At 43.7% G+C, this 13,659-nt stretch overlaps 1 protein-coding gene across 3 annotated transcripts in view; it reads right to left on the bottom strand.

The window, feature by feature from the left end:
* Positions 1 to 1,848: 1,848 nt before the first annotated feature.
* Positions 1,849 to 13,659, bottom strand: part of mmp28 (matrix metallopeptidase 28) — a 43,400-nt gene continuing 31,589 nt past the window's right edge. For 2 of the 3 annotated variants that reach the window (XM_014161998.3, XM_045703350.2), the window contains 5 exons: positions 13,180 to 13,401; positions 12,680 to 12,925; positions 5,448 to 5,597; positions 4,918 to 5,085; positions 1,849 to 4,710 (listed from right to left, as the gene is read on the bottom strand). In XM_014161998.3, coding sequence (XP_014017473.2) covers positions 4,313 to 4,710; positions 4,918 to 5,085; positions 5,448 to 5,597; positions 12,680 to 12,925; positions 13,180 to 13,401 — 1,184 coding nt within the window. In that variant the 3' untranslated portion in view covers positions 1,849 to 4,312. The remainder of the gene's footprint in view (positions 4,711 to 4,917; positions 5,086 to 5,447; positions 5,598 to 12,679; positions 12,926 to 13,179; positions 13,402 to 13,659) is intronic. The other variant, XM_014161999.3, reaches the window with a different exon arrangement.

The following is a 13,659-nucleotide window of genomic DNA, read 5'->3' as shown; positions in this document are numbered from 1 at the left end:
GTTGGAGAAGGTTTGAGCAGAGGGAAGAGATGATAGGATGGAAGAGGAGAGAGTAGCGGGAGAGAGAGAGCGAAGGTTGGGACGGCGCAATACCATCCGAGTAGGGGCAGAGTGAGAAGTGTTGGATGAGAGCAAGAGGGAAAAGGATACAAGGTAGTGGTCGGAGATTTGGAGGGGAGTTGCAATGAGATTAGTGGAAGAACAGCATCTAGTAAAGATGAGGTCAAGCGTATTGCCTGCCTTGTGAGTAGGGGGGGAAGGTGAGAGGGTGAGGTCAAAAGAGGAGAGGAGTGGAAAGAAGGAGGCATAGAGGAATGAGTCAAAGGTAGATGTGGGGAGGTTAAAGTCACCCAGAACTGTGAGAGTTGAGCCATCCTCAGGAAAGGAACTTATCAAGGCGTCAAGCTCATTGATGAACTCTCCAAGGGAACCTGGAGGGCGATAAATGATAAGGATGTTAAGCTTGAAAGGGCTGGTAACTGTGACAGCATGGAATTCAAATGAGGAGATAGACAGATGGGTCAGGGGAGAAAGAGAGAATGTCCACTTGGGAGAGATGAGGATTCCAGTGCCACCACCCCGCTGGCTCGATGCTCTAGGGGTATGCGAGAACACGTGGGCAGACGAAGAGAGAGCAGTAGGAGTAGCAGTGTTATCTGTGGTAATCCATGTTTCCGTCAGCGCCAGGAAGTCTAGGGACTGGAGGGTAGCATAGGCTGAGATGAACTCAGCCTTGTTGGCTGCAGACCGGCAGTTCCAGAGGCTGCCGGAGACCTGGAACTCCACGTGGGTCGTGCGCGCTGGGACCACCAGGTTAGAGTGGCAGCGGCCACGCGGTGTGAAGCGTTTGTATGGCCTGTGCAGAGAGGAGAGAACAGGGATAGACAGACACATAGTTGGCAAGCTACAGAAGTGTTGTTTCTTGTATTATTGTCTCCTGTGTCTTTAGAGAACTGTTTCCCTTTGATATCCTTTTTCTTCTGTCCTGATTTTCTCTTTCTTTTCTTCTGTTAACTAGATATTCTTTGTTGTTCTTCGTTAGCTAGCTAGCTTCTTCCAAAAAGTTGGAAGAATTGTTGGTAACCAGTTCATAATAGCAATAAGGCACCTCGGGGGTTTGTGATATATGGCCAATATACCACGGCTAAGGGCTGTATCCAGGCACTCCGCGTTGCATCCTGCTTAAGAACAGCCCTTAGCCGTGGTATATTGGCCATATACCACACCCCCTCGGGTTTTATTGCTTTAATATAACTCCAATAACTCTGTACTGCTGCATTGGGTACCATCTATTGAGCCCTGTTTATACCTGGTGCTAACATCTGTGCGGATCTTGTCCACATTCTCATTGTGCCCACATTTTTAGACAGGTGTAGACTTAAAAGAACTGATCCTGACGAAGTGATTGGATGAAAGGTCACTAATGAGAATATTAAACTGGTCCAGGTGGGCGGAGTTTGCACTGGGTGAAAAGTGATTGCATTTGTTTTGAAACTGGGCAGTCATGATGAGCTGGGTTCCCCATTCAAATCCGATGGTGAAGTTGGCTCAAAAACAAGTGACGCAGGTCTATCAAGAACGTGGAGTAATGATTTAGGGCTGGATTCAATCTGCATTGCAGAAGTATCGCGGCATTTCCACGTTATAGCTCAACTAAAATTTAAAGGTGATATTCCTGCGTTTGCGGAGACGGCATATGTCGGCTCAATCGGAAATTACCTTTACATTTTAACGCGGATCTTCCACGATACGGATTGAATCCACCCCTTAGGAGTTTTTACATGCAAAAGTGTTCGCTCTTGCTAAATCCCAATTCAACTTTATAATCTACTGATATAAAGACATGACTAACTCACAGAACACTTTATTTGGCACAGAAGGTCACAGGTTCTAATCTTGCGGATGTATATTTATTGGAGAAGTGAACTAGGAGTATTCTTGGTTTAGGATCGGCAACACTGACGGCTGACAATACATTTGGATTATGTCCGTTTCAGTAGACAACGTGTCTTGTAAAATGTAGAGTAATGTATAAGTCTGCAAATAAATAATTTTACCACTGGAAGTCAGCATTGTTCCATAGAAGTTATCTGTATCTCACATGATTTTATACAAATAAATCATTCAAAAGTGAATTACACATTGTTGGTCTTTGTTGAATATCTGAAATGTACAAGTGTAATACCAAAGCATAAACATTTAAGAAATCTTTAAGAAGGCTTAAGCTTAAGTATAATATACAGAAGCATTTTCTATGGAGTTGATTTACCACTGCGTACAGTGCATTCGGAAAGTATTCAGACCCCTTGACTTTTTCCAAGTTTCGTTACATTCCAGCCTTATTCTAAAATGGATTAAATAAAAATCCTCAATCTACACACAATACCACATAATGACAACACGAAAACAGGGTTTTTAGAAATGTTAGCACAGGACCCCTAAGTATTCAACCCTTTTGCTATAATACTCAATTGATCTCAGGTGCATTCTGTTTCCATTCATCATCCTTGAGGTGTTTCTAGAATGTGATAAATTCAATTGATTTAGAAAGGCACACACCTGTCTATATAAGGTCCCAGAGTTGATAGTGCATGTCAGAGCAAAAACTAAGCCATGAGGTCGAAGGAATTGTCCGTAGAGCTCCGAGACAGGATTGTGTCGAGGCACAGATCCGAGGAAGGGCGCCAAAACATTTCTGCAGCAATGAAGGTCCCCAAGAACACAGTGGCCTCCGTTCTTAAATGGAAGAAGTTTGGAACCACCAAGACTCTAGGAAGAGCTGGCCCCCCCGTCCAAACTGCGCAGTGGTCACTTTGACAAAGCTCCAGAATTTCTCTGTGGAGATGTCAGAACCTTCCAGAAGGACTGCCATCTCTGCAGCACTCCACCAAATCAGGCCTTTATGGTTGTGGCCAGATGGAAGACACTCAGTAAAAGGCACACGAGTTTGCCAAAAGGCACCTAAAAGGACTCTCAGACCATGAGAAACAAGATTCTCTGGTCTGGTGAAACCTTTTGCCTGAATGTCAAGCATCACGTCTGGAGGAAACCTGGCGCTATCCCTACTGTGAAGCATGGTGGTGGTAGCATCATGCTGTGGGGATGTTTTTCAGCGGCAGGGACTGGGAGACAGGATCGAGGGAAAGATGAACAGAGCAAAGTACACAGAGATCCTTGATTAAAAGCTGCTCCATAGCGCTCGGGACCTCAGACTGGGGCGATGGTTCTTCCAACCGGACAACGACCCTAAGCACACAGCCAGGACAACGACCCTAAGCACACAGCCAAGACAACACAGTAGTGGCTTCTGGACAAGTCTCTGAATGTCCTTGAGTGGCCCAGCCAGAGCCCAGACTTGAACCGGATCGAACATCTCTGGAGAGACCTGAAAATAGCTGTGCCACGACGCTCCCCATCCAACCTGACAGAGCTTGTGATGATCTGCAGAAAATAATGGAGGAAACTCCTCAAATACAGGTGTGCCAAGCTTGTAGCGTCCTACCCAAGAAGACTCGTGGCTGTAATCACTGCCAAATGTGCTTCAACAAAGTACTGAGTAAAGGGTCTGAATACTTATGTAAATGTTCTGTTTTTTTGTTTTTAATACATTTGCTGAATTTTCTAAAAACCTGTTTTTGCTTTGTCATTATGGGGTTTTGTTTTTAGATTGATCAGGGTGGAAAAAACCCCATTTTGAATCAATTTTAAAATAAGGCTGTAACGTAACAAAATGTAGAAAAAAATAAAAGGTTTTCTGAATACTCTCCGAATGCACTGTATTTGTCACCAGGGCTGAGATTCAATCCGAGGCACGTTGTAGAGTGCTTGACTTTAAAGGTAATTTCCTAATGAGATGATTTCTGCAGCGTTTACTGTGAATGCGATCTTCACGAATGTCGGGAACATTGCCTTTAAAAGGTGAATGGTCAGCAGTGCTCTACAGCGTGCCTGGCCCGGCCCAGGTTTAATATGCTCAACAATGTTCATTACTAATGTCAATTTTATTGTGTCATGAATCTTACCAAAAAGTCCAGTTCGATGGCACTGATGACAGAGTTTCAGGCCAACGACCCCGGCTGGCTCCAACCAAGTCTTCCATATTTAGATTGCACAGACATAATGGCCTTTTTTATATGTTTTGGTAGTTTGGGTACCAGTCTGTTTCCACTCCTTGTCATGCTAAACTGTTTGGCATATGATACAGAGTATAAGGACTGGATTATTATCAGAAACAGACTTGTACCCAGGCTAACGTTTCAGGCTTTTGGCCTCATATCAACTTTGATATGAGAGCTGTAGCTCCCCCTGTTTGTCACAGGATATCATTGCCCTGGTGAGTCCTGCTCCTGCAGCCTATCCATTCCAGGTCCTGAGCCCACTGGCCTTCTCTGGTCATGCGCACCTTCACTGGGTCAAACCTCCAGTACTGCTGCTCCCTAAAGAGATAGAGGCGCCCGTCGGGACGGGTCAGCGCACCGTTGGTTCCCTGGGGCACCCCGGTCCAGTCGGCCAGCCGGCGCGGGTAGTAGGGCTCGGACCTCAGCGTGTGCAGGTTGAGCACGGAGTAGCGGGAGCCCTTAAAGAGGACCATGTGTCCCAGGGGGGCGTAGTAGAAGGCACAGTCTAGGTGGCAGGGGAGGCCGGCCTGGCTGCTCCTCCTGGGGAAGCCATGGTCCAGGGCACTACCCGAGTAACGCCATATACGCTTACCTGCAGAGGGAGGGAAGGGAGAGACAATTCAGCGCAATCAACACTACTTCCTCACTGAGGTACTTTATCCTGTTTGTGTTTTAGCCAGGTCCTCTGCCGTGTTATTTCATTGTCATCCAACCATAGTCACGGGAGTTGGCTAAAGCCAATTATGTCACTTCACACGATCATTCACTGACTAAAGTGAATTTAAGGAGACTACTTTACCTTTGAAGAAGTACCACTTGCTGTCCAGTGGGGAGAAGGCCGCGGCCTCGATGGCCAGTGGGAGGTGGGGCCAGCGCTGCTGGAGAGGGAGAGGTGCGCTCACGTTCCCCTGAGCCGACACCGTCCAGTACACACTGCCCCGGAACACCAGCACTGTGTGGTTCTGATCTGAACACACAAAGACAGACAAGAATACATGAAAATATTATATTTAAGCAATAAGGCCGGAGGGGGTGTGGTATATGGCCAATATACCACGGCTAAGGGCTGTTCTTCTGCACGACGCAATGCGGAGTGCCTGGATACAGCCCTTAGGCGTGGTATATATGCCATATACCACAAACCCCCCGAGATGCCGTATTACTATTATAAACTGGTTACCAATGTAATCAGAGCAGTAAAAATACATTTTTTGTCAGCCAATCAGCATTCAGGGCTCAAACCACCCAGTTTATAATATCCCAATGAATAACTTATGTGTTTGGGGGGGGGGGGGATTTCAAATGATTGTGAGCACAGTCATGCCCTACCCATAGTGATGGCATCAAAGACCCCCTGGCAGTAGAGGGGCTGGGTAATTTCAGGATGTCCCTCGGGCTCCTCAGCCAGCTCCCACTCCTGCAGGGCTGAGCTGAATGCCTGGCCTGTTAACCTAATAGGCTGACCCCCCAGAGGCTTTCCTGGGGAGGACAGAGAGAGGGAGACCATCAGTAGCCAACTCATCTGACCAACAGAGGGGTTGGAATGACAACTGTAGTCAGAAGGGGGGGCTGGGTGGGGATATGTTGGCTGGGTGGGGGGGATGGGAGGTTGGGGGGGATGGGAGGTTGGGGGTGATGGGAGGTTGGGGGTGGAGGCCCACTTTGTTTTTCTTTTCCTGTACATACTGAATTTATTATTACTTAAACTCTGTAATATGATCAATACTTTGTAGATATGAACCTTTTTCATGTTTTCTTTTCTTCTGAGTGGCAGCCCACAGGTACAAAAATAATATGTGTGACATAATGAATAGAAAATGTGATATGAACGGAATATGAAAGTATAGGAATTTAAATATTGTAACCGTTATTCCCCCAATGAAAAAATACTGTATTTGCTGAAGCACATACAGATCCAGGTTCAGGCAAGATAAGAGAATGAGACTCTATGGAATGGGAGAGTAGATTGTATACAGACACAAGTTCCAGTAGTTTAAGTGATGGGGTGATAAGCGATGGGCACTATGATGTTGATGTATGAGTGTTCCATTGCGTCCGAGAGAATGTTTAGTCAGCCATCTAAGCTAAACTTTTACAAGTGTTACTTCCACAATCTATCAGGTACATGGCCACTGATTATGAACTGCCATGTGAATAAAAATGAATGTTAGGACAAATATTGTCTTACAGATGAATTTACTGCTCCAATGGGACAAATGTTGGTTGATACTTGATAGAGGAATTTTTTCCCTTCTAAAAATATGAGAAATACAAAACCAAAAACAATGACAGTATTTTCTCAAAATGGACATCATGGGAACAAACAACCCTCCCAAGTGGAAACAAACAGAACAATATTCTCAAATAGTCAATTATATAAACAGTAAAGCTGGCCTTCCCAGGAAACTGTTGAGTTGCTGTGTACTGGACAAAGGTTTGCGAAGTTACCGGAATCTTCAGTAATTAAAATCTATCATGACTTTAGTAATGTATACTTGAATAACAAAATGTATATAGTATTCATTTGTTATATCTGTGTCCATATTGTCCATGAGTTTGTCCATGAGCTTCTAGTAGATAGACCATATGTTTCAAGAGAAAATAGCCTCATTAATGAAAAAAGCATCTAAATCAACAATGGCATTATTTTCAATTACCTCTGCAACTCTTCCAATATTTACTTTTTTCACAACTGCCACCAGTTTGACACCAAAACATTGACAACAAATACATATTAACATAGTAAAATAAATAAAAGTGTAAAACATTTTACAAAGGATATTTCATGCTTAAACCCTCATACTAAACACCAATGGTATTCACTAAGTTGATGGTTAATATTTAGGATAATGTTTTACAGTTTTGCATTCTATTTTTTATTTTAAAATCTTACTTAATTATTTTATATATTTATGTGGTAAGACCAGAGAGGGCCAGAGATGATTACAGACACCTGTGATAATCTGAAGTATCCAAAAGGGCCACCAGATGTCTTTACATAAATTACATAAAATCGTTGAAAGATATGAAAATTCTGGTCGTTTACTGGTTTACGTCAAGAATGTCATTCTCATTGAAAAGAATGAAGAAAGACACAAGTGACTACTGCAAACGGATGTAAAACGAAACACAAAGCAGAATCCTATGATAAGGCTCTGGACATCACACACACATTTTGTTTGCAACAGGCTGAGCAAACATTTGTCTTCTCAGTGATGATATCAGCATCCCCAAGGAGAGGAGGATAAGCTGACAAAAATGCAACCTGGCAGGAAGAATAAAACAGAGATTCTTTGCTGAGAGTGGTGCTACTGTGTCTAATCAAAACATACTGTGTACTTGGGTCAGTCTCTACACAATTTAAAATATATAACAATTACTAGATTACAGACTTGTGTGGCCAAGTCTACTGCAAAATCTCATACACTGTGACATGACATTATCACTAAGACAAAGGTTCCATCCCAAATGGCACCCTATTCCCGATATAGTGCACTACTTTTGAGCAGAACCCTATGCGAGTCCCTATGGGCCCTGGTCAAAAGTAATGCACTACATAGGGAATAGGGTGCCATTGTGATGCAGCCTAAGAACAAATAAGGTTTCTGAGGCAGATGCCACGGCCGTACACCCCGACCAGAATGGTTAGAAATATGTAGGAAGGTTCTTGGTCAGATTCAGTACAGTGAAGTTATTCAGGTCAGACAGACATCTGGTTCCCATCATCACATGGTGCTAACACACACGTATTCTGCCCGCAGGGCACTGCATACCTTAATATCTCAGAAGATAAATTGTTTAATGTTTTCATCCCATTGTTCTGTATGAGGAACCCAATACCACAATCAGCAGTGATAATGCTCAGAGACTTGATATAAAGGGGAGCAGATCTGTATCAATATATGAAATATGCCAAATGTTTTGAACTGAAATGGAGTAGAATGTACTCAACTAGAATGTACTCAACTGAAAAGGAGTAGAATGTACTCAACTAGAATGTACTCAACTGAAAAGGAGTAGAATGTACTCAACTGTCTGTCTTTTCATTTCAATGAAAAAAACAATTGTTTACAAACGGGTGGCGTTGATTCTCCTCCAGAAATCAAACAGAGAAAGGCATCTAGAATTGGCATGCCTACAAGACTACATTTTGTTGGATCCAGATAGGACCGCTCATTAGCCACGGAGACATTCCTGGATAAATGCCTGCAGGAGGATGGATGGGACTCATCATACAACAGTAGCATCAACCTGTGGAAACCTGTCTTACACACGCCAGGAGGGAGTGAAAACCTCCACGGCAAACAGCTACTCCATTTGTTCTACATAAAAACATGTAGGCTATGCATGCAGATGAGGGTTGAATATTTCCCCGGTATTTTACAAATGTTCCATCCCGAGAATAAATCGCTTTTCTACTGGGTAACCCGGTATTTCCAGCTAAAACCAGAAGTGTCAATCAAAAGCATTATAAAAGCATAAGTAGGCCTATGTCTGGATTTGATTAGAGCTTTGATCGAATATTCAAGCCTGAGGCTACCTGAGCCCGAACCATACATTAAATACATTTTATGAGTCCTACATTGAAGACATTCATAGAGCCCAGGCCCAAAAAAGCCCAAATGATTGTTATCCAATATATATGATATAGGCTACTGCACATTATGCACAACAAAAGCCCATAAATGTAGCTAGTTATATGCACTCTTGGGTAAATAAATGAAACAAGCTCCAGACAGCTAATCTCTTTGAGTGTGAACTGTATTACTACTGTACTGCATTGTCTTACATTGTATTATCTGGACTGGAATTACGCACATCGTTCAAACCATGATAAAGCAGGGAGAAAACATGCAATTCTGGTGCAGCACATGCAGCCTATAAAGTTACAAGTATAGGCTAGCGAATTAGATTTTCATTTTCAAATTGAATAGGGCCTATTCGTATAATTAGTAAGCTGACGCATATATAAGCATACCTTTCATAATATTTCCCCTAATGTTGCTTTCCATTGTTGCTTCATCCTTTCCTCAATGTCAGCACCTTTGGCAGTGATTACAGCCTCGAGTCTCTTGGGTATGACGCTACAAGCTTGGCACACCTGTATTTGGGGAGTTTCGCCCCATTCTTTTCTGCAGATCCTCTCAAGCTCTATCAGGTTGGATGGGGAGCGTTGCTGCACAGCTATTTTCAGATCTCTCCAGATCGGGTTCAAGTCCGGGCTCTGGCTGGGCCACTCAAGGACATTCAGAGACTTGTCCCGAAGCCACTCCTGCGGTGTCTTGGCTGTGTGCTTAGGGTCATTGTCCTGTTGGAAGGTGAACCTTCACCCCAGTCTGAGGTCCTGAGCGCTCTGGAGCAGGTTTTCATCAAGGATCTCTCTGTACTTTGCTCCGTTCTTCTTTCCCTCGATCCTGACAAGTCTCCCAGTCCCTGCCACTGAAAAACATCCCCACAGCACGATGCTGCCACCACCATGCTTCACCGTAGGGATGGTGCAACGTTTCCTCCAGACCTGACACTTGGCATTCAGGCCAAAGAGTTCAATCTTGGTTTCATTAGACCAGAGAATCTTGTTTCTCATGGTCTGAGTCCTTTAGGTGCCTTTTCCTGAGGAGTGTCTTCCGTCTGGCCACTCTACCACAAAGGCCTGATTTGGTGGAGTGCTGCAGAGATGGTTGTCCTTCTGGAAGGTTCTCCCATCTCCACAGAGGAACTCTGGAGCTCTGTCAGAGTGACTATTGGGTACTTGGTCACCTCCCTGACCAAGGCCCTTCTCCCCCAATTGCTCAGTTTGACCAGGCAGCCAGCTCTAGGAAGAGTCTTGGTAGTTCCAATCTTCTACCATTTAAGAATGATGGAGGCCACTGTGTTCTAGGGGACCTATAATGCTGCAGAAATGTTTTGGTACCGTTCCCCAGATCTGTGCCTCAACACAATCCTGTGTCTGAGCTCTACGGACAATTTCTTCGACCTCATGGCTTGGATTTTTGCTCTGACATGCAATGTCAACTGTGGGACCTTTATATAGACAGGTGTGTGCTTTTCCAAATCATGTCCAACCAATTCAATATACCACAGGTGGACTCCAATCAAGTTCTAGAAAAATCAAGGATGATCCATGGAAACAGGAGGCACCTGAGCTCAATTTCGAGTCTCATAGCAAAAGGGTCTGAATATTTATGTCAATAAGGTATTTCTGTTTTTTATTTTGAATACATTTGCTAACATTTCTAAAAAACAGTTTTTGCTTTGCCATTATGGGGTATTGTGTGTAGATTGATAAGGACAGTTTTTAAATGTAATACATTTTAGAATATGGCTGTAAAAAAGTCAAGGGGTCTGAATACTTTCCGAATGCACTGTATATATAGGGCTATATAGGGCTGTAGTGTATATATATATATCAATCTAGAACAGGATTATCTACAGTATTTTAGAGGCAATTTGAATGGAGTTGGAGAAGAGAAAAGACTGAGTGCTTGCGTGTGCACTGACTTAAAGCAGCGACATTTGAGTGATAGGCTGTTTTAAAACTCTGCAGCTGCATAAAAAAAAGACATCTTTACAATTAAAAAAATAAGATGACCTCTGAAAGCCAGACGAAGATGGATAAATTAGACCAGATGGAAGTGGGTAAATTAGACCAGATGGAGGTGGATAAATTAGACCAGATGGAGGTGGATAAATTAGACCAGATGGAGGTGGATAAATTAGACCAGATGGAGGTGGATAAATTAGACCAGATGGAGATGGATAAATTAGACCAGATGGAGGTGGATAAATTAGACCAGATGGAGATGGATAAATTAGACCAGATGGAGATGGATAAATTAGACCAGATGGAGATGGATAAATTAGACCAGATGGAGATGGATAAATTAGACCAGATGGAGATGGATAAATTAGACCAGATGGAGATGGATAAATTAGACCAGATGGAGGTGGATAAATTAGACCAGATGGAGGTGGATAAATTAGACCAGATGGAGGTGGATAAATTAGACCAGATGGAGGTGGATAAATTAGACCAGATGGAGGTGGATAAATTAGACCAGATGGAGATGGATAAATTAGACCAGATGGAGATGGATAAATTAGACCAGATGGAGATGGATAAATTAGACCAGATGGAGGTGGATAAATTAGACCAGATGGAGGTGGATAAATTATATGCGCATTCGGTCTTTATATTACTGTAGCATAGACTATTCTGCAGCAAATGCAGGCCTTCCTGTGACAAGCAAAAAAGTTACCATGATGAGATGATAGGTCTACATGCATTGTGAACTGTGCTCCATACTGAGATGGGCGGTCTGTCCACATCCTGAGCGTTGACGATTCATCATGCAGAGGCCATAGAGAAGCTATATTTAGACAAAGCATATAATTTAACAGTTCCATTTCACGCCATGCCGTTCATATAAATAATTTATAATAATGTATAGGTTTCTCGCAGTTATTTATCCCAGGAAAAGGGAGTGGTTTTGGGCGGTAAATCTTGGTAACCGAGTTCCCGCCATTCAACCCTAATGCAGAGCCCAGTCCGCCATAACAGGAGCTTTGTTCTCCAGTAACACTAACACTGGGACAACCAATCTACCCTCGTGATAGCACTGTCAGGTAAACAGTGTGTGTGTAGGTATAATAATGTCTTAAGTGCAGTTGAGAGAGAAGATATACTGTATACTGAACAAAAATATAGATGCAACATACAACAATTTCAATTTGAGTTACAGTTCATGTGAGGAAATCAGTCAGTTGAAATAAATTCATTAGGCCCTAATCTTTGGATTTGACATGACTGGGAATACAGATATGCATCTGTTGGTCACAGATACCTTTAAAAAAATTGGGCCTCACAATAGACCTCAGGATCTCGTCACTGTATTTTTGTGCAATCAAATTTCCATCGTTAAAATGCAATTGTGTTCGTTGTCTCTAGCTTATGCCTGCCCATATCATAACCCCACCATGGGGCTCTCTGTTCACAATGTTGACATTAGCAAACCGCTTGCCCATACAACGCCATGCACGTGGTCTGCAGCTGTGAGGCAGGTTGGACGTACTGACACATTTTTCTAAAACGATGTTGGAGGCAGCTTATGGTAGATAAAATGAACATTCAATTCTCTGGCAAAAGCTCTGGTGGACATTCCTTCAGTCAGCATTGCAAAGAAATTGTGAAATACGCTTTTTGTGCAGATGAAAAAATTCTGTAAACTTTTATTTCTGCTAATGAAACATGGGACCAACACTTTACATGTTGCGTTTATATTTTTGTTCAGTACAGTATACAATGAGGTAATTGAGTGATGTCAGTCTGTCTCCCCCTCTTTCTAGGGGGCATTTGCACAGTTCTGCTTGTTTAATGATGCAATTCCTTTCAACACTTTTTGCTTATAAATCTGACTGAGATGGCTGTATCTTGATTCATTGTCAGCGCCCCACTTAACCTTACATACAGACAGATGGTTTAATTCACAGACATGCCTTGTAGTGTATACAGTATATGACATCATTGGTTTTAACCTGAATGGAGGACATCGTAAATAATTTACCATAGAGCTGCTGCACTGCAGCGATGTCATCCCAGCTGAGGACCAGGGCGCGGCCTAGCTTCCTGTAGTAGGGGGACATGAGGGAGTGGCGCACCGGTGAGTGCTCCAGCCCCAGTGTGTGGCCTATCTCGTGGGCTGTCACCATGAACAGGTTGTGTCCCTTGTGCCCGTACAGCGTCCACCTCTCTGCAATGTCGAAGTGGGCCTCCCCCCGGCAAGGGAAGAAGGCATGTGCTAGAGCTCCCCCTATAGGACAGGAGAGGAGATGGCGTGTGAGAGGTTTGGACAGGGCAGGAACTCCATTGGCCCCTCTCTGGTGCTCAGATTTGGGTGATTAAGCTCTTTCTTTACTTTAAAAGAATAGTAGGGCAAGTTTTTACAGACCATGTGACCTGAAAACTAGCTATGAATTACAGCCCAGGGTCAGGTTACATGGTCAGGAAAAAAGCTCCAGGCCCCATGGTAAAATCCAGTAGGGTGAAGATGATGTGGGGCCTGACCTGGGCCATCAAAGGCGTTGCTGGCCCCGTCATTGTGCTCGCCCTCGTAGAAGGCCAGGCGGATGTCCGTAGGGCCCTCTGGGACCTCCTGGAAGGCCAGGCCTGACACGTTGCTCCACAGCTGAAAGGCGGCACGCACCGCAAGCCGCACGGGGCCTGGCGCAAGGTGACGAGGCCAGTTCACTATCCTGTAGGTCAGGTGACGCTTGTACCATTTCTCACCTGCAGGGGCAGAGATGACACAGAGAACCATGGGTACATGCCAATGACAAAGAAACAAAAAAAGGACTGCACGGCATACCACCACATTGCTCATTATAATAAAATACCTTTCCCACCAAGTAAGTTTAATGTGATATGACAGTGTTGGTATTTCAATATTAGCAGTAAAATCACATACATTGCAACGGCCTACAAACTATTATGACCACTTGATGGAAAGGGGAGACTCTCATGAACATGATGGTGTTTCCCATTTTG

The sequence above is a fragment of the Salmo salar genome, chromosome 20 (genome assembly GCF_965601325.2).
Source record: "Salmo salar chromosome 20, fSalSal1, whole genome shotgun sequence".
NCBI classification, from domain to species: Eukaryota; Metazoa; Chordata; class Actinopteri; order Salmoniformes; family Salmonidae; genus Salmo; species Salmo salar.
This window is presented reverse-complemented; position numbering and strand designations above follow the sequence as displayed.